This window comes from Rhipicephalus microplus, chromosome 1 (assembly GCF_043290135.1).
Source record: "Rhipicephalus microplus isolate Deutch F79 chromosome 1, USDA_Rmic, whole genome shotgun sequence".
Classification (NCBI taxonomy): domain Eukaryota; kingdom Metazoa; phylum Arthropoda; class Arachnida; order Ixodida; family Ixodidae; genus Rhipicephalus; species Rhipicephalus microplus.
This window is the reverse complement of record NC_134700.1, coordinates 280,767,727-280,788,990: the sequence shown is the minus strand read 5'-3', so window position 1 is coordinate 280,788,990 and position 21,264 is coordinate 280,767,727. Positions and strand designations below refer to the sequence as shown.

The 21,264-nt window shown below is 45.9% G+C and overlaps 2 protein-coding genes across 3 annotated transcripts in view; one reads left to right on the top strand and one right to left on the bottom strand.

The window, feature by feature from the left end:
• Positions 1-21,264, bottom strand: part of LOC142817950 (major facilitator superfamily domain-containing protein 12-like) — a 51,966-nt gene that overhangs the window by 16,838 nt on the left and 13,864 nt on the right. For both annotated transcript variants that reach the window (XM_075896021.1, XM_075896016.1), the window contains 5 exons: positions 13,592-13,729; positions 10,982-11,223; positions 9,108-9,315; positions 6,665-6,800; positions 4,939-5,115 (listed from right to left, as the gene is read on the bottom strand). In XM_075896021.1, coding sequence (XP_075752136.1) covers positions 4,939-5,115; positions 6,665-6,800; positions 9,108-9,315; positions 10,982-11,223; positions 13,592-13,656 — 828 coding nt within the window. In that variant the 5' untranslated portion in view covers positions 13,657-13,729. The remainder of the gene's footprint in view (positions 1-4,938; positions 5,116-6,664; positions 6,801-9,107; positions 9,316-10,981; positions 11,224-13,591; positions 13,730-21,264) is intronic.
• LOC142817945 (uncharacterized) lies at positions 14,915-19,023 on the top strand. The gene is made up of 3 exons (XM_075895968.1): positions 14,915-16,447; positions 17,425-17,811; positions 18,298-19,023. The coding sequence occupies exons 1-3, from the start codon at positions 16,214-16,216 to the stop codon at positions 18,697-18,699; spliced, it is 1,023 nt and encodes a 340-aa protein (XP_075752083.1). The 5' UTR covers positions 14,915-16,213; the 3' UTR covers positions 18,700-19,023.

The window sequence follows — 21,264 nt, the reverse complement described above, 5'->3', positions numbered from 1 at the left end:
TCTCTTCGGCTCTGCTACGATGCCACCGACATTCGTTGGCCTGCAGCCCTCGACTTGCGTGCGCTTATTCACGACATCGTTCGTGAAGAGCTTCACGGGCCCTGCTCTTCCTGCACTGCGGAAGTTACTCTCCCTTATGAAAAAGATAGCTTGCGAGACTTGATTAAACAAGAGATTGCGTCCGACGTGTTCCAACCGTCCCTACGTGCGCCAGACACGCACGTACGCCAAAGTTGCCACGCTCTCTGCCGCACCCACCGTTTCTGTGCCTACACCAGCAGACCATACGCCTGTGGCTTCGTTGTCACCGCCAGTGCGTGCACCGCCTTACTACGCACCTCAGCGCCCACTTCGACCAATATGTTATTACTGCGGCTATCGAGGACATATCGCTCGGTTTTGTCAAATGCGCCAACAAGACGAGCAACGTGGCTACGCTCCTGAAGAACATCGAAGCTTCTGTCTGACCATGAACTACCTACGACAACCCTCCCGATCACTCTATTATCAATCACTGTCTCCTACCTACCATACTGACATGCCTGGGAATTCCCGTACGTCTTGCCACAGGTCGCCTTCACCAGGTCACCGTTCAGTGTCGCCTCTGCGGCCCGCCTCCCATTCCACGAATGCCCACGCGGAAAACTCCTCAATGCAGTTTTAGGAGGGGAAACTGCATCCACCGGGCAGCTAACAATTCCTCCAAAGCGGTCATCGAACTTGATAGTAGTGTTTGTAGAAGGTGTACGCGTTGAGGCCCTTGTAGACACTGGCGCTGCCATTTCGATTATTCGTGCCAATTTTTGTTCCCGCCTTCGAAAAGTCACCACGCCTTATGGCGGCCCTCCTCTCCGTGCGGCGACCAACGCTCTCATTCGTCCACTTGCACAGTGTACTGTTCATGTCTGCATCGAAGGCATTCGTCATCACATCGTTTTCGCGATATTTCGTGAGTGCACCCTTGCTCTCATTCTGGGGTGAGATTTCTTGGCTTCTGCGTCCGCTTTCATATCTTGTCATCAGCGCCTCCTGCATCTAAATGCCACTGACTCTTCTCCGCTTGAACACGATAGATGCATCCGCCTTGTCACCACGTAAGATTATGTACTTCGGCCATACATCGAAGAAATTATAAGTGTTAATTGCACCGACATTGTGGATCGTGACGTACTAATGCTCCCTTACGGCCATACCCTACATAGCGGCATTGTGATCACACCAGGGCTTATTCGCTTCTTCGATGGGTCTACCTACCTAACCGCCATAAATCAAACACTCGAGTGTGTAGTGCTCCCCTGTGGCTCAACAGTATTTTGCGCGGCCGACAGTGAGCCTGTTGCGATTGTTACTCTTTCGAACAACAACCACAACGATGTCCCAAAGTCACAATCACTGCCATTCAATGCCTCTTCCACACCTGTGTCGGCAACCATAAGCACTGACTTAACACCTGATCAAACTGAAGATTTGCTCGCCCTGTTGAATAGACACCGTTCTCTATTTGACGTGAACTCGCTCGCCCTCAGCATGACTACCACCGCTACTCACAGCATCCAGACTGACGGCTCTCATATTGTACATCGGCGTCCATATCGCGTGTCTCAGGCAGAACGCAAGATTATCGAGGAAAACGTCTCAGACATGCTACCACGCAACATCATACATCCTTCCTCGAGTCCCTGGTCATCCCCAGTTGTTCTCGTTCAAAGAAAGATCGGACATTGCGTTTCTGCGTCGATCACCGAGTGCTAAACAAAATAACACGCAAGGATGTTTATCCTCTCCCTCAGATCGACGATGCACAGGATTCATCACAGGGCGCAGAGTATTTTTCTAGCCTCGACCTTAGGTCAGGCTACTGGCAGATACCAATGTCGGAGTCTGATAAAGAGAAGACCGCCTTTTGAACGCCAGGTGGGTTGTACGAGTTTAATGTGGTGCCTTTTGGACTCTGTAATGCGCCCACCACCTTCGAACGCATGATAGACGCCGTACTGCTTGGTTTGAAATAGAAAATGTGTCTGTGCTATCTCGATGACATAGTAGTGTTTTCATCCACGTTCTCGCAGCATCTACAACGTCTTGACGAAGTCCTCACATGCCTTGCAAAAGCCGATCTACAGCTTAACACCAAGAAATGTACCTTTGCTAGCAAGACAATCAAGGTTCTTGGCCACCTCGTCAGCAAAGAAGGAATTCGGCCGGACCTCGAGAAGCTTGCCGCCATCCTCGTTTTTCCTCGTCCACTACGTCAAAAGGACCTGCGCAGCTTTCTTGGTTTATCTTCTTACTTCCGGCGCTTCATACGTGGCTTCGCGGAACTTGCGTCTCCGCTCCATCAACTCCTCGCACGCAACATCCCCTTCATTTGGTCCGAAGACTGCGAAAGCACTTTCACGGCACTGAAGCAAGCCCTCACGTTGGATCCGGTACTGTGCCACTTCGATTCCACCGCACCCACCATCCTTCACACCGACGCAAGTAGTCATGGTCTAGGTGCGGTACTCTTGCAGCGTGACAAAAACTCACGCGAACGTGTCGTTGCTTACGCAAGTCGCGCTCTTACCGCTCCAGGAAAGATCTACACTATCACCAAGCAGGAGTGCCTTGCTGTTGTTTGGGCAGTGCAAAGATTCTGACCATATCTTCACGGCCGTCATTTTACCGTCGTTACAGACCATAACGCCCTATGCTGGCTTTCATCGCTGAAAAACTTATTGGATCGCCTCGGTCGCTGGTCCCTTCGCTTGCAGTAGTATGACTTCGATGTCGCCTACAGATCTGGAAAGAAGCATCAAGATGCTGATGCTCTATCGCGCTGTCCTTTGCCCAGCGGAAGCCACTCACCATCAATACTCCAAAACGAGAGCAGCCCTCTAATCGTAGTGCTAAGTTCATCACCTGCCACCCTATCCGTCCTTGTTTCACAACGTGTCGACCCATACTGCCGCACCACTGTTGACCGCTTGACCGGCTCTACTACTCCTCCAAACGCCAGACTCCGTCGACAACTTAAACAATTTAAGTTTGTCGGTGGTGCTTTATACTGCTATATTTACCATATCGATGGCAACAAGTGGGTACCCGTCATCCCACGTTCTCTGCAAAGTGAAGTTCTGGAAGCCTTTCATGATGATCCAACTGCCGCTCATCTAGGCTATCACAAGACTTATGACAAAATATGAAGTCGTTGTTTTTGGCCTGGCCTCTCTTCAGCCGTCACTAAGTACGTTGCCTCATCTGTCCATTGCCAACAACGAAAACGACCGACAACTGCTTCGACTGGCTTAATGCAATCTCTTCCTTGTCCCGCCTCGCCTTTTGAAGTCGTTGGAATCGACTTGTATGGCCCTCTTCCTATATCATTCAATGGGAATCGCTGGATTGTCACGGCCGTTGACCACCTTACCCGCTACGCAGAAACAGCTTCTATACTATCTGGGACTGCCACTGAGGTCGCCGATTTCTTTCTTCGCCACATCTTTTTGCGCAGGAGCTCCACGCATTCTCCTGAGTGATCGTGGCAAAGTCTTTCTCTCTTCCATTGTCGAGCAAGTTTTGCGTGCCTCCAACACTGTTCACAAGACCACTTCTAGCTACCACCCGCAGACCAACGGATTGACTGAACGGTTTCATCGGACCCTATCGGACATGATCGCCATGTACATTCACCCCAACCACACGAACTGGGATGTAATTCTACCCTTCGTGACATTTGCCTATAATACGGCTGCTCAACGCACTACCGGCTTTTCTCCATTTTTTTTCTCGTCCATGGTCGCTCGATCAGTTTCGCTCTGGATGTCTCTTTCCTTTCGGCCCTTGCACCCTCGATCGCTCCTTTCTCTGAAGAATTTCTATCTCGTCTCGCACACTGCCGTCACCAGGCCCATGTTAACACCGGCCTCTCTCAAGACACTTGAAAATCTCGCTACGACTCGTCTCGCCGTGTTGCGAGTTTTTCCCCTGGTGACGAAGTTCTTCTATGGACTCCATTACGCGTCCCCGGCTTATGCGACAAATTCATCAGTCGCTTCATTGGGCCGCATACGGTGGTCGAACAGACATCTGTCAATTACCGCGTTTCTCCTCTTAGCCCTAATCCTGATCATCGTTGCCGAGGAACAGAGACAGTGCACGTATCTCGTTTAAAGCCTTATGCGCGAAGCATTTCATAATACTGTCAAGCGACCAGGCGGCCGCTTTCACAGCGCGGGGAAATTAGTGTGAGCGCGACAAGCGAATGACTCTTCCTTCTCTTTAGATATCATCATCACCTGTACATCTTCATCATCTGTAAATATCATCACCAGTGTGATTTAGCTCGAGCCTGGCTGAATAAACAGGTTCCTCACAACATTCCTTTCTAATTTGTGATATATAGTACTATTCAAATTCATTTCGAAATTATTTGACCAAATCACCATTTGCCACAATTCGCTTTAAACCAAAACATTACTATTCGCACATGCCCACAGATAAACTGTGTTTCTAAGTCTACAAAACGAAAGAAAAAATATGCAGACAACTTGTGCATACAACTCACACTCCCACTCTTTAGGCATATTTTTCTGCGTGTTGGTGCAGGTTATAGGCAAGAAAATACGGTTTGTGTTCAAAGGCTAGGGGCACCACCTGATGTCTGGTTCTTGCACAGCATTCCAATATCTGACCTTAAAGTACTTGCCAAAACAAACGTCAGAAAAATACAACTAGTTTTCCAAAAAAATTAAGCTGTTGCCACTACAGGCCAAACCAAAATACATGTTTCCAGCAGTGGTGATCTGAGAAACAATTTATGAGGTTCTTAAAATTAGCCCATTAAATTTTAGGTGGTACCTATGCTTCACTGCATCACAGTAGGCTTCAGCCCACACAAAAAGGCTCCTTTACGGGCATACTAACGATAAATGTGGCTTATGCCAAACTTGCACGTACCAGGTAGAAGCCTTTCTCCCTGAACCAGTCCTTCCACACAAAGTGGTGGGAACGGTCAAGCATCAATGACCGGATGTACTCGTCCGTATGACGAGAGCGACTTTCCCGACGCCCACCTCGTGACGGATCGCGCACGACCAAGTGAAAGATGAAGGAGAAGAAGGCCCCAATGGCAACCTGCACTCGCACAAAATATGTTTTAAAATTTTAGAATGTCATAAACAGTGTGGCCACAAATATCCGTGCTGGGAAAATAGCTTCCGCGAAGATTGCACAGCTGAGAGCCTAAGCAGCAGCTTGATCCTTGATGGATCAACAAAGTGAACTGTTCACTTCAGCTTCCAATGATTGGCTGGAGCTCAGTGAGCAGCATTCCGGTTTTTCTTGTGCAACGTAACTTTGACGTCACAAAGCTTTCACAACTTTAGACACAAATGGGAAAGATGGGATGCTTTTTACCGCAACAAATGCTTCCCCCAGAGACCTGTTTTTCGATGCACATGTTGGAGGTCGTGAATATCTCTAATCATCATAAGCCCTTGAATTAGGTTTAACGCGGCCTGTCTGACACACCTGGAAGGTATGTACGCATTCTCTGCATCGTTTTGAAGCATCTGAACACGTTTATATGCAAAATCAGGCTTGTCAAGTTTAAGTATCCTGTTTACTGCACATTTCATCCACTTTATTTTTCTTTAAGTTGGGAATGTACTGGCGGTGGGTCAAAGCGACATGACGTCACGACTTGCTATTTTTTCGAATAATTCAATGTGCTTTGCCAAAGTGGACAGTCTACTAGGTGGACCCATCGAGAATTGCGCCCCAGGACAAGCCTCGGTTGCAATTCCAACTACTATATCTCTTTATTCAATCTAGCAGATCTGCTACTATCGTTTTGTTTTGACTAAGTATGCAGTTAAATACTGACACACCACGTCGTTCATACTTTCTAATACTGCCATGTCAACAACAAGACTGTAGATTCTCCGCTTTATTCATTGGGATACTATGTTTAATAGGTTCATACCAGCAATGTCTTGTATGAGAAAAAAAAGAAAGAATTGTGGAACTCAGCTACAATAGAATCTCGATGATACGATTACGGTTTATGCGAATTGCACAATAATAAGAATTTTAAGGTTGTTTTAGATGGACTACATCATACGAAATACGCCGGAATTCAGTGTTATATGAACAGTTTCCCCAGCGACCGCGGATGATACAGCTGTGCGATGGACCACTGCACGCCAGCGGCCCAATGCGGCTTCTCTGTGGGAGGGAGGTCCGTTCTCTCTTGGCCTCGAAGGAAGTGATTGTAGCAAAACTTACCAATTTTCACCTCGCTTTAGTGGCCAGAAAAACATGGCACGAGGCTGTCGCAAAAAAAAAAAAAAAATCAGCCCGAGACAAGTTTTCCCGCCAGCGATAGCAGATCGCCCTTTTGCTTCACAGCTTTGGCTACATCGGCTGCTCTAGCTATCAAACCACATGATAGTAACCATAGGAAACTCTACGATGTAAACAACCACCAGTTAATTAAACATGGCGGCAAAGGCGTCGGCAGTGGGTCGCCTCAGTGCCTTTTTCCAAATATTTTTCCCGCTGCTTCAAGTTGCACAAAGAATGAACTAACTCCCCAAAATCAACAAGCTCTTGCGACCATAATACTGGAAAGAAAAGACAAAATCAATGCACACACATCTAAAATAAAGAAGCCAGCACTGACCACAATGAGGACGATGTTTCTGAAGACGAAGCCATCGGTAGGCCCCACCTGTGCCTCATGATCTGCACCTGATACGCCCAATGCAGCCCAGGTAACCAAGTACACAATTATGTTGCTTGCCACCGTACAAGCATAGCTGCGAACCAAGAAACAGAACAGTCATCGTGTTGGCCAGAATATAGTGAAAGGGAACAAGTGACAAGCTGATATGGCAGAAAACCACCCTGCCATAAACCCACATCGTGAATCTAGTTCAGTGACTTAGCATATTGTTCCAATGAAGCAAAAAGGGGCTAACAGCTCCACCACAGTAGAGGGCTATGGACTAATTTTGATTGCTGCAGCCATTCAACATAAATGGGTGTTGTTGAATTTTGCAGTCATTAGAGTTATTAACAGATTAAGGAAACTAAACCCACAACATAGTGCTGGAGAGCATAGCATTTAGGTATAACTGATACATAAAACTGGTGGGCTTGCACACCTATTTTATAATTAGAAGAAGATAAACCACACATATATAGTTATACCTTGATATAACAAACGGACTTCAACTACTTTATGTGAATAATAGCCACTGAAGTATTGTTCTTTTTTTTTCATAATTGATGACAACAGACGTCCCGATAATAGGGCATCAAAATAACAATTCAAAGTGAAGAACCAATTTTTTCAAGCCTGGAAGCTAGTGACCACATTGACAGTTTGTTGCCATACAAAGGTCCTCGTCAGAATGGCTGCACGGCATGCAGAAAGCACAAACACTGAACCAACGGCCATCAGTGCAAGCGAAGTGATCCTTTCTGCTTTTCCAGCCCACCCAGTCCAACAAATACAAAGCATCAAAACCTGCCACACACTATTGGAAAGAAATATCTTCAATACAAAAACACATAAAAATGTGAAAAAAACCTCAATTATGGCACCTTTACTTATAGTGGCCATGTTTTTTGTTTTGCCACACCACATATATGCCTTATGTTGGAGGACACAAAAATTTCAGTCGCCACTCTGCACGGATTTAACAGAAGTCTTGGAAGTCACCCCATACATAAAATAAGCACAGTGCAAAGCTTACTACTGCTGCCTTTAATATTCCAATTATCATGTTTCCACAGCTTAGAGTAAACAGTCAGTCTAAGAACTGCTTAACGTCTCTGTCTTTCCATTTATCCTCCTCCTTGCAAGCCAACTCCATAACCAAGCATGCATGTCTTCTCACAGAATTTATAGGGGTTTATTATACTGAGGTTCATTATACTATTTCCAACATTTACCTCCTCGCATACAGGCAAGCACAATTAGATATAGTATGCCCGAAAAACAAACTTCAATCCCTAAATTCACTTTAAGCACAAAGAAAACACTCGCTCCACTAACAAGAAGTTACATTGCCCTGTTGGCAATGTCTTGCATAGGATTAGACCCTGATGCAACCCGCTACGTTTGTGTTTTTATCGACAGTTTCATTGCTCGCATTTCAGCACTCACATCCTCAACTTAATGAAGGCACCGTATTTGATCCTCAGTACGGACTTGGGGTAACCAATATGTCCAATATGTCTCTTGGCAAGGTTTTCAAAGCACTCATCGTATTCGGCCCCCTTAACAGATGACGTGTCTACAGCTAGTCACTGGAAAAACATGACTGGCTGCTCTTCGCATGCCAAGGTTTTTTTTATTGCGTCAGTGCTAACAGATCATGCAAACAACAGCTTAGACGCATTCACGTAAGAAACACATGCAGTGCATCGTGCGGGCACACACTGATAAAAAAAGGGCTGTCATTTCCAAACAAATAAAAGAGAACAGTCAACATCACAGACATCATGGCTGACAAGTGCAGCAGCGTCAGCAGAGAAAATATTAAACCAGAATGAAAAATGACTGCAAAAACAGCGAGATGTGTGCGCTTTGCACCAGGCTTCTACGAGCAGCACGCATCTACTTTTCAGCAACAATCTCTCAGTGTGGTGCCACCTCTACAGCTCAGAACATTAGCGCGTGAGGCAGATAGCGGCTAAAAAGCCTGAATGAGTTTGCAGCCAGCTACATTACAGTGCTGCCGAACCTATACAAGTTCTATTAATAATGTGAAAACCAAGGTGGTCGGGACTTGTTTTAGGCACATGCATTTGATTCCGCAAATAAACACTTAATACTTTTTTTCACAGCTGTGTCTTTGGTAATTGTGCTGGGTTTCAATGTATATTAGCTCTTGATGCCAGCGCCAGAACAATAGCCAAAAAGTAGCCAAGTAGCCAATGTCATTGTTTTGTCGTCGTGTCCTCTTGAAAGTAGTCGAATCTGGCAACCCTGACCAGACCTTCTCACAACTGTTTATTTCTGTCTTTCATAGCTTCAGCAGAAAACAATAGGGAAATGTTAATTACACAGTAAAGCAGTCGTGCCACTGCACTGGAGGTAGTAGGTGTGTCCTCACCGCATGGCATTAAGCTCAACCCTCTCATGAGGGATAGGCGTGATGTCCGGGATAAGAGACAGATGGGAAATTTGGGTGGACGCCCACCCAAACTGGAAGATGATGATGAAGGCCGCATAGTAGACAAACTCAGCCTCCTGGCTGCTCTGATGCCTGCCCAAGGGCTCGGAGAACAGGAATGGGAAACTTCCCACTACACACAACGTACCTGCGTTACAAAGAGATGGTATAATTTACAAACTGTCAGCCCCCAATACTGTGAAGCTGTAATAGCTCGAAAGTGATGCCAACAGGACAGCTAGCTACCACATTTGAAAACAAAATTAAACAGTGGAATACATCATGCAGCCCCGCTAGATAGTGGTCCAACAATCCACAAAAAATCATAGTGTAGGCTCTCTATACTTCCCTCCTCTACAGAATTTTAAACCATTCTCTGGGAAACTTCTCAGACAACTGGCCACAGCATTTGACAAGTGGCCCCGGCAACTGGCCACAGCATTTTGAGTGGTGAGCAAAATTTGCACCTGTCACAATTGTCTGGCAATCTTGCCCCTTATGCCCCTTCGTATTGGAAAGAAACTTCCGGCAACAATATACTTACGAACGGCGCTGCCGGGTCTTGCCTACACCTGCAGCAAAGGGGGCACGTATGTGTTCAGAAAAATCCTCTCAAAGGGGCATGCGTACGCACCGAAGAGAAATCGCATACGCGCCGAAGAGAAGAGAGAGAGAGAGAGCAGTTGACGTTTAACCAGCAAAGAGAGCTGTCATCGGTGCCACGAGTCTCGCGCAGGCAGCAAGTACAGAGTGTCCCTCACAACGAATTGAGTCGGCTGCAACATCAGGCACCCTTATCGTCTACCGAAGCTGGCAAGAGCTTCAGCGGCACCCCGTCAACTCCCTTACGTACACCACGAGCTGCCATGGTTTGTATAGAACTTTTTGTTTAGTATTATTTTTTTTCAACCATTATTTTATTGTGAGCAGCTTGAAGCATTCAGTAGTGTGCGCTGCATAGCAGGAGCACAATTTTTATTATAATTTTTTCTTTGTGTTTGTTAGTTTCCATCATTTACAGTTACTTTATTAACTTACCCCGTTGTGTATATTTGTAACTGTTGTCTTCTTTTCGAGCATACTTTGTTTTGTAGCTGTTCTTTTCATCGTGTGCATTTGTGTTTTTCCAACAGTTGATATTGATTTTTAATTCATTTTTGTTAGCTCCTGCCATTGCCCCTGTTTTAATTAAATGCTTGTTTGTTTTTCATTAAATGTCCATGTCTACTCTATGAGTCTGTCAGTCAGACACAAACATCACTACACTAGCAACCCTACACAGGTCGACTGGCATACAAAAAAAATTGTAATGTACCACTTGGAGGCCCTTTGGGCGTCGCAGGCCGAAGCGTAAAGTGGAAGCCTGCGAGTCTGCCGCACGCCGCTGTTAGATAGACAGGGCCTCGCCCAAAGTATGCGACAGCACCTGCACTGTTTCATTCCTCTTCACTACAATCTTAATACACATAGGTTGCTTTAACTATATCAAACACAATTTTTATGGCGAGAAAGCGTCCCACATAAATGTTGAGCTACAGTGTCAAGAAAAAAATAGGCAGAAGTTCAGAAGGTGGAAGCTTGAAGCGATGAAAAATCCCTGAACAAGAAAAAATACAGGGGCTAAATTTCCCACAAGCAAACTTGTTTTCTTCAAGGTTGCAACTGCAATCTTGAAGAAGACGTCCACTTGTCAAAATGTTGTCTCCCATAACACCTTGTGTTCAAGAATTTTTTACCACACTAAAAAAAAAAAGAAAAACAAGAACAAGAAAGAGGAGATGGTAAGGAAACAATGATAGGAAATGAGAATTAACCTATGAGATGCCATGTTTTCCGTCGTCCATAACGACAGAGCCAGAAGTCGTCATCCCTGTCGGACTCGATCCCGACAAATGGAGTAGACACTGCATCTGCCACCTGGCCAACCAGCAGAAGTGCACCAGCGAGCGTTGGACGCAGTTGTCGCACGAACGTGAGGTACACCAGCAGGTAGGTGAACCACATCGAGGCGCACAGGTCGTTGAGCACATGGCCGACGCTGTAAGCTATTCGAACCCTGCAGATTTAGAAAAGAAACCAGGAAAAGTGAGAGCTAGTCTACTGTGGCACTCAGTGACGAGCCAAGATTGCCAGTGGCAGACATCTCTCAAGAAAACATGCCACCATCTACCAGCCAATCACCTCATTCGTTAGGTTGGTCAGTTTACTTTCTTAGATGGCCACCTGTGATGGTCGCCTAGGGGTTATGATGCTTGACTGGGGACCCAATAGTTGTGGGTTCGAATCCTGGCTGCAATTACATGGAAGCAACATGCTCGAGGCCTGTGCACTTAGATTTAGGTGCACGTCAAAGAACACCAGATGATTTTCAATACAGCATTCCTCATAATAATGTCAATGTTTTGAAACGTAAAGTAGCCCACACCCCTTTGCCTAGTTCTTGCATTTCACTGTCATCCTAACCCTTGCTGGGCACAGGGAGCATCTTCACTCAAGTTGCGATTTGACCTTTAACAAATGAGTTCCTCTCTCTATAGTGTGCTGTTCTGATAGGTACAAATGCCTTTCCATGCAACCAGAATACCCTTACCTAGGTATCCTGCTGTATTAATGTGCCTATATTTGTAGAGCGAATTGTCTCTTTTTTGGTCTCCCCCAGGGGCGGATTATCCCGGGTTGAAAGGGTCCAAATGAACCGGACTCTCCGGTTTTAGGGGGCCCCGGTGGGCCAGAAAAAATGGCAGACTTTGCTGTTTTGTTCGAAAAAGTTTAACCCTCTTGCTTGCTTTTGCTGATAGAAACATATTGTCTATTTCAATAATCAATATACATGCTTCTAAAAGGTTTTTCGTTGCTTAACGTGCATAATCTCGTAGTCAGCTCACAGTTGTGCAGCCTGTGGTAAAAACATCTTAAATGCCCAAGACCATGCGTCGTGTAGAGGGAAGGAGCTGATCCAATGGATGGACACATACAGGAGCCTGACGAGGATTATAGCAGCTGCTGTACAACACGCAATGCGAAGGCGCATAGAAAGTGGTTCCTGTTTGAAATATCGTTTAATGCGCTGCATGAAAATAACCGGTATAGAGCTGACGCTGGTATGCTATAGCATGCTTTCGTTATAGTGTAAACAACATGCCATTTAATATCTGTAGGTATGGAACTTCCTTGTTAAGCAAGGACTCTGAAGGAGTAATGGTTTTATTCTTCGCTTCTACCATTGCCCATTGCCATTCTGTCTTAATACTATTCCTGCTTGGTGGTTATATAGAAAAACTCAAAAGAACATCACTTGTTAAAGGTTCTGCACAGGAAATATCTACAACACATATCAACTATCTGGCCTCGAGCAGACCATCACCGCCATTGCTTGGCGTTGTGGCGGGGGTCTTCAACCGACCACCACTTTTGAACTTCTTTTACGCAATTTCATTATGTGTTTTTTTTTTTCATTTATTATGACGAATGGAAGAAACATACATGGTGCTTGGACTGAACTTCTAAGTGTTGCATACATTCCTTCTTTTCATCTTAACTTCCCACACAGTTTAGTCTTCTTTCAGTACGATGCAACGAACCAGACAAATCTTAATGCTGTTCATGTGTCTTCGTCTCCTGATATAGTTAGTTGTTACGATGACAATCTCTCCACGTGCTGCGAGAGATGGAAAACCACCAGGTGATATTAAACACTGCAGAGAGGCCTAGAATAAATATGACTTGCATTCTTTGCAGCTAAATTTAGGAAGCGTCAAGTCTCGAGCATGAGCAGATGACAAAGCGGTAAATAAAGGGGGCAAGGGGAGGAGGCCCCCACACCCCCCCTTTTTTTTTAACCGGGCCCTACGCACTGTAAATCCGGCCCTGGTCTCCACTACAAATGTTCGAGCCTGTTGATGTGCACTGCGTGTCACTGCAACATTTTTACTGTAGCTGACTGTGTTAACCTTATGCCACTGGCAGAAACAAACTCCAATAAGACTGCTTGCTGTGCACTGGTTTATACCAATTTCGCAACAGCGAGACATTTCCCAAAACCACTAGTCAAATTAGTGCAAGCTTGCTGGTCAAACTGGCTTTTATTTCCAGCAACACTGATCCCAAGTTAATCTTAGAACAATTTTAATTAGACCTTCCTTAGTTTCACAGCATTCTTTGATCACAGTGCTAAATGAGGTTCACTCAGATTAAACTAAAATGCAGACAGAAAGTCTATTAGCACGTTTGTCCCACAGTTACACGAGGGTGCTCCGATCAGCCACATGGTGGTCGATTGGTAATCATAACATAATTCCAAATATACATATTAGAGCCACAAATGCAATAGCACGTAAAACTAGAAACATATTCTGATAGCACATGGATACTGCACAATGTTCTCAGGCAACCTCTGTACGACGAAGTAAATGTGAGAGCCTTACCTAAGAGGCAGGAGATGGGTTCGTGGTGTAGGGACTCCGGCATTTGTCCCTGATTCGTCCCCCATACTTCACCAATGGGGCAGCACTTCACTGCGTGCTTTGCTTTCCCTCTGATTCAACACGTAGCATTGGCAAGTACTGCGTAAAACATTAAGTATAGATACTTAGCGACTCGCTATCTCAAGTAACAAAGAGTCTTTCAGAAAAACCTTTACAACTCGTGGTCATAAGATTTGTCAGTTTAGCAATGAATAAATCATGCTGAATAATGAAAAATGCATGCAAGCTTGCAGTAACTATATAACACAACAACATTCATACGGTTAATAAGGCATATAAAAAGGCCAAGGAAAACACATTAATATAGGAATACATAATGATGTCACAATCATTTTCTTTAACTATGGCCAAAGGAATTTGTTATACACTACGGGACAGAATATGAACACAGAGGCATCATAAAGAGAATCCCGACTATGCACCTGCGCTATCACGCCTTATTCATACATGCTATGATTGATTAATTTAACATGAAACAATTTCACTGAAATGCACCAAATAGATGCAAGCTACACAGAAATATATGCTTTGTGCCTGAAAACCCGGTTTGTAAAAGGGCGAACTATATATATATATATATATATATATATATATATATATATATATATATATATATATATATATATATATATATATATATATATATATATATTGTTAACGTCCGGTACTGCAGTAACCAGGTTATCTTTTTAATCCAGATGCACGAGCCAGAGACCCAGCCCGCGTGACATATGATGATGATCACTACAATGGTTTGGTCATACAGATGAAGATGAAGTGCATAGTCAGCGCTCGCAATATATATATATATATCGCATTGGGAGTCGGCGTGACGTGGTCACAGTTGTTCATCAACACGGTTGCCACACAACGTCCGTACTTTCAATCGCGATCGAACAGCCTTACTGGGATCGAGTTTCTATTCTAGTCTCATCGGTTTATTTCAGCGAGACAGGAAAGGGTGCTCGCCGCGATAGAAAAATTCGATCCCGTCGGGTCTCAATCTCGATCGAAAAGTGCCGCGCGTACGCCCCTCACGCCACATATGACAAGCTTTCTCAGTCGCACCATTACGATGTCACTGTCTAGTAGCCCCTTGATGCAACATTCGGAAAATTAAACATACAAGTAAAAAAGCAAGTGCAGCAGCCTAAAGTCGCTCGAGGCGAAGCGGCCCGTCGATCAAACGCAGCTGCAGCGACCTCCGGCATTCGTCGGCTCCTGTAGCGACAACCGTGTTGTGCGGGAAAGGTGACTCAACATTTTCGCATTGGTGCAATGGAGTCGTGCTGGCAGCCGTTCTGCGCGACAAATGCGGAAGAAAGACGGGCAAAAATGAAAACCGCTACCGGAAACGCATGCCTGTAGCGCGACGAAAATTTCGCGCGGCGCGTCTGTGCAGGAAAAGAAAACTGGCTGTCAAGAACAGGTGCACATGAATGATATCCGAACCTTCCCGAGCGTGCAACCGAGACGGAACACGGACACGTCTGAAGGGAAAATTAGGACCACTGCTCGTACTGCAGTCTGACGGCAACTTGTACGGAAAACAGGCTATTTCAGCACCGAAACGGAATCACGAAAGACGCAGAGCTCGCGAGGCCCGAAACGCCGGCACACAGATTGCGTACAGCTGTAGGAATGCATCAACGCGTGTTTTCATACGATGGGCGAGGGCACAATGGCGAGGTCCGAGGCAACGTTTTCAAATTCAACTGGCGCGAGATCGCGTGCCTCAGCAATCAGCCTTCAAACATCAAAAGGCCGAAGGTCGCGCTATTATTCGTTTAAGTGCACCAGCTCGCCCAACTGTCCCGTCTGGTGCCATTACCCCATAAGCAAGAAAGCGCACATTCTTTTTTTTTTTTTTTTTTCAGGCAGGCTTCAGCCGTTCGAGTGCCGCGGGTGTCGTGTTGCGGTGTCATACGGTGCATGTGGCGCATCGCCAACAGGCCAAAGGAGTCAATCCCAAACAATCGATTCGATCTGGATCAGGCCCGATAGATATCAGAAGTGACCGTGTAGCGTATCATCCACGCTGCGATTTATATATGCTAATCGCGCGCGATCCCGGGTCGAGTTTCTCGATTGCGATTGGAAAGTCCGGCTCGAACACGATGGAAAGTGCACCCTGTAATTTTTTTTTTTCAACCTCATAATATTTCGATGTGGCCGGTTCGGCACACTGCACCAGCAGCTGATGCAGACGACGACGACTACGATTCCAAACCTGCGCGAACCACGCGCGGGGCTCGAGCTCGTGTTCCAACCTGATCCGCGCGACGGCCGAGCGCCAGCGTGCCGTGCTCTCGCTTGCCAGGCGAAAAAGAAGCGGAGCCGGAGTTCGTTCGAAGCGCGGTTCACTTTCACCTGGCCAAGGCATCCCTGTCGGGGCCGTCGCGCGATTATCGTCCCCTGTTTTCCCGGTCGTGATATTTAGCGTATGGGAACGCCGTGACTGCCGTGATCGTGGTCCCGATCGACCTGCGGCGACAGCTCACGACAGTCCAGCCTTTCGCCTGGCACTACTAGCACCCCTCGGTCCCTGGTCTTGAGACCGCGATGATGTCCAGTATCGAGATCGTCCTGTTCCTGCTGGCGCTCCTGATGGGCCTGATGCTGCGGCGAGCCGCTCAGGTGCCAGAAATCGGCGTGATCGAGCAGCTCGAGCGCAAGATCAACAGCCTGGAGAACAAGAAGCGCAAGCTCAAGCGACAGCTGGCCGACTTCAGGGCGCGAGCTGGCAAGAGCGAAACCAGGCTGCTCGAGGACACGTCGGCGACGCGCGAGGGTCAGGTAAGCGGCGACCGCAAATCGCAGCCGGGTCCCGAAACTCGGGTTCGGAGTTTTGTCGTTGAAATGCACTGTAAGGCGATGACACGGTGTGGTTCCTCGGCTCCGTAATGCAGGGTCAAAAAATGAGGTTGGAATAAAGCTCGGTCTCCACCGCCTTCGAGTTCCTTAATTCTTCCAAGTTTAACTCTTTCGACTGCACAAGGGCCATTGCAGATTTACAAGTGAAGCATTGGTAGAACGGGAAAAAAATGATTATTTGTTATTACGATTTGTATTATTTGGATTACAATGCATGAGCTGCATAGCACTCTGTTCATCTTGTAATCAAAACTTCTGCTCGCTTTACTACTCCACAGAATCAAGCGACAGTTCCTGAGATGCCTTTCTCCGGGGATACGGTTGGCAGAATGGTTAAAGAGATAAACAGATAGTGGATGCTCGCCATTTTTTTTGCATTTGCTTGAGGTCTCTGTGCATGCTAAACAGCAAAGATCAGCCTCGATCTATCACTTCCAGCAGAGTGTCAAAAAGCACATCAGAGTACAAGTAACACAATAGAAGCAAGAGCACTGGATTTGAATACACTACCTCATTACACGCTCGTGGCACACATGCAGTTCCTGTTATTTTCTCTGATCCCCATACGAGTTGTCTTCGGCAATCCCATGTGTTGGCCTGCCATGGCTACAGCTCTGTGGCAGCATACCCGCTTTCCATGTAGACAATACGATAATGATGTACTGATTTTACACTTCTTTAGTGTACAAATGAGCTGTGTGCAATATAAGTGGAGCTACATGCTGCAAAGCTGCACGAATCAGGTACAAGCACAAAAGCAGTGCAACAGCACTAAGCACAGCACAGTGCATTTCAACAGCTTTGGTTGGATGCCACATATGACCTACTTCTCTGTTATTCACACTAAACAGTGTAGCAAGCATTGTAGAGCTGCTTGTATTTTTCTTTTTCTTTTTCAGATGTACGTAGATCTTGACAAAGATCCTTCTGACCTTGAGGATGCATCCCATGAGCTGGAAGCATGTGCACACAATCATGAAGAGGCAGTGAGGCTTCTCCACTTTTGTCGCTCCACAATACTTGAGAACCTTTCCAGTGCCATCGACCTTGCTGAGAGGCGCAATGCTGCAGTGTCAAAGCTGTACTTCGACGTATTTGGCCAGACCAACGGCAAAGTTCAGCTGCTCAGTCAGCTCACCGATCCTTGGAGGCGATGGGCTGAACTGCTGGCTCTGCAGAGGGACCGCGCAGAATGTGTCTTCACCCGCTGCCTTGAGAGGGCAAGCCGCCACAAGAAAATAGAAGTTGAAGACCTGCCACCTTCCGCAGGCTTTAAGCTGTCGTGGGTATGTCCTCTTATTTTCACTGCATGCAGCTATAGTTGGTTGTTCTTACAGCTGTTGTGGCTTGTTAACTTAGCCAATTTAAGTTATGGAAGCATGCTTTCATCGGACATGCTTGTCTTTGCAGATGCTCCTGTCGTTAGGATGCGACCTTCAGCAGTAAAGATGCTTTGTATGCAGGGTACATGGTACTAAAGTTTTCAAATAAGACAGTTTTTGTCACATAGATTCATATTTATGGAGCACACAGCACCAACTAGCTCCACATCACTTACTGCTTTACAAATAAAAAGTCTGAAAAACATGGTAAGCAGAAGGTACAAATATGCTCGCTTTCGGCTGAAGCTGTGAAAGGAATAGCTTTTTTTTTAAAGATGTCCATTGTTAAGCCTTGTTAAGTTTTAGGAGCTTGGCTATACCATTGTCATTTACTATCTCCTTTTTGAAATGACTTGCTTTTTCTTCTTTGACCACCACTGCCACCTACAGCAGGAACCTGACTACGGCTTTGACCGCATCCTCAACTTGGTGCGGACGCGGCTGTCTTCTCGCATCTCGCGGTCGGAGAGTGTGGCAGACTTTGACTACCTGCGCAGTTCCAGCAACTCGTCTCCAACGAGCACCATCTGTGGCGGTGGCAGTGGTAATAGCGGTGGAGGTGGCGGCTCTGGGAGCAAAACCAACTGCTTCGGCACGGTGCGCAAGTCTGGTTACCTGCGCCTCGCACGCACACTGCACAAGCGCATGCCCGATGTGCCCGAGGAGAGGCTGGTGGCCTGTCTGGAGATGCTGCGCTCGCAGAACGGTGGCCTCACAGGTCTCCGCGTCAGCGAGATCCGCGAGGAAGTGTCGCGCCTCATCCACGAGTGGCCTTCTTCAGCGGTGCGGTGATGCAGCCCCGCCTCCTTCCCTGTCATCTCACCCTCATCATCAGGCGAGTGTGCTAATTCAACCATGCATGCACAAAACATTACGATAAGCCACCACTCCAGACCGTTACCCTTCACTCTCTCCACACTCTTTTCTTTGCATGCCCCCAACTATGACTAGTTGTGGTCATATGACCAAAGATATGAGCAAAATCATGCATGTAGCTCTTTTTTTTCATTTGCAAATGTTTTTATAATACTTTACTATCTTGCATTACACTATTATGAAAGGATCGATTGAGGTCGACGCAGAGAGCGATGGGAAGGAAAATCATAGGTGTAACCTTACAAGACGGGAAGAGAGCCGAGTGGGTCAGAAAAGAAACTTGAGGATAAAGTTCAGTAACCCAGGTTTCGACGAAACAACGTTTCTTGCATACATTTCTTGTAAATAAACACCCGCCCAAGTTGTAACGAAAAAAATTTATGACTTTTCGAGACCCCTACGAGTCTCTTGCTCACATACAAGCGAAAGAAGTTGGACCGTGCCTTTATATCCATACTAGATAACGCAATGATTTGGTGCAAGTATTGAGTAAATTTCCACGTGTCCGATTAACTGTACGGGTGTCGACTGAATTAATAATGATTCCAAAAGAAGCAGGATGACAGTGATCTTTCCCTGCCAATGACAGTCGTAGAATTACAATCAATGCTGTGTCCTGTGTTAAAATGATGTTCAGATAGTGCGTTGGTGGTGTTACCGTCCCTTAGCTACGTCAATTTGGTACTGCTCAATGCATCATTTCAAGTTGCCTGTCTCTCCTTTGTAGGATGAGTGGCAGTTTTGATGAGGAATTTTATATACCACTTTAAGATAGTGCTCACAATTTAATAAGTCTTTATTGCGGACCAGCTGGTTTCTAAACTTGTGCGATGGCACGTGTGCTACTTGTACGTCTTAGCCCCTAAAAATTCTTGCGAGGGCTTCGCTTACGCCGGAAGCATAAGGAATCGGCGCAGTCTTCTTGCGTTTGGTTGTTTTGTTCCTAGGAAGATCTCTGCTGCGGCGTTCCTGTCAGCATTCCTGTCGGTCAGCGGGAGAGACTAAAGCTGTGATAGGAAAATGAAGCACCCGACTTTCTTTCAGTAACTTTTATATGTAATCCTCGCAGAGCATACATGGATGGTGAACTTCTCCCGACTTTCTATAAACAGAAGTAAGTGGCGGTAGTGCCATAAAAAGACAAACGTTTATTTCTGTGAAATAAGGCCTAGAGTGTAGCAAAAGAATCTCGGCATATCCACAGGGTGAAATGACGAGTGGGCAGGCAAAGCTCTAGAGCGAATCATCGGTAAATCCATGAATCTCCGGTGTGTAATTCGCCCAATCGATCATGATCTAAAAACATCATGAGAAGCACAATAGAAATCAACTTTTATTTGTTCTTAGAGACAATGGATGGCTTGTGATGTCCTTTCATTATGACGGCTTTATGGTCTGCGAAATAAAGGGTGAGTGATTCCTGTACAGGTTGCAGTGGGAAATTTGCGAATACTACGTTGATGCATGTACCTCGGATCGTGGTTGGTTTCATATGGTCATAGGGTATACATCTGAGTGGATATCTTGAAGCCAAATGTTGGATAAGCCAATTATTGGTCGTGTCTGTGATATCAACGTTGAAATCACCAACTAGTATCAACAATGCATTTTTGTACTATGTTTAAATTTTATCCCATACAAGCATCAACTACAAGTACCATAGTATGTGCCATCGCGGGTATGTGCCACCGGTGGCTACGTACATCACCAACAACAAACCCCATGGGCTGTACAGACCTGCGCCCATAGCAGCTTTTCCTCCAGAAAATGGTGCTGTAGGAGAAGGCATGGAAATTTACTGGTAGAGCACAGATGTTCTGAAGAAAGTTTTTACCATCGGACTTTGGAAAGACTAACACAGATTTTCTGTCAGCACATGTGTGTATATTTGCAGGTGACATTCTTTTGCACACCTAGAGTTTCAGCACTCACAAAGTACATTGAATAATCTAGTTGCAGTGTGTACATGGCACACTGACGATATACTGCAAGTGCATCTGTTTGTATGCATCCTTTGTCACTGTGCTACAAAGGTGCTAATATGTTGCTTTGAGATAGAGTACCAATAAATCCACATTGCCATATAAATGCAATGTTTTCATTACCTTTTCTGTGTAGGTACGTGCTCCTCCCCCCCACCCACCCTCGAAAAAAAAAAAAGGAAGCCAAAAAACAGTGGCAGGACCTGGTCTACCACTGCCAAAGACCCTGCCTGTCAAGAGCTGCCACCCCGCCGTCAGTGATGAATAATGTGTGTAAATAAAGTTACTTTCGAGTTATCCTGCTGTTTGTGATGTCACAATCTGCCTGCATGATATGTGTAGTGTGTGGTTTCCAGATAGCATCACTTGGAATGCAGCAGATATCTGCCCAGTCAAAGGGTATGGTTCGGACCTTGAAAGTCACAGATGCGAGGCAATACATAAAAAGTGTAGCTTGCAGTGAAGGCTCAAGAGTGAATAGACAGTGCAGCTGATTTTG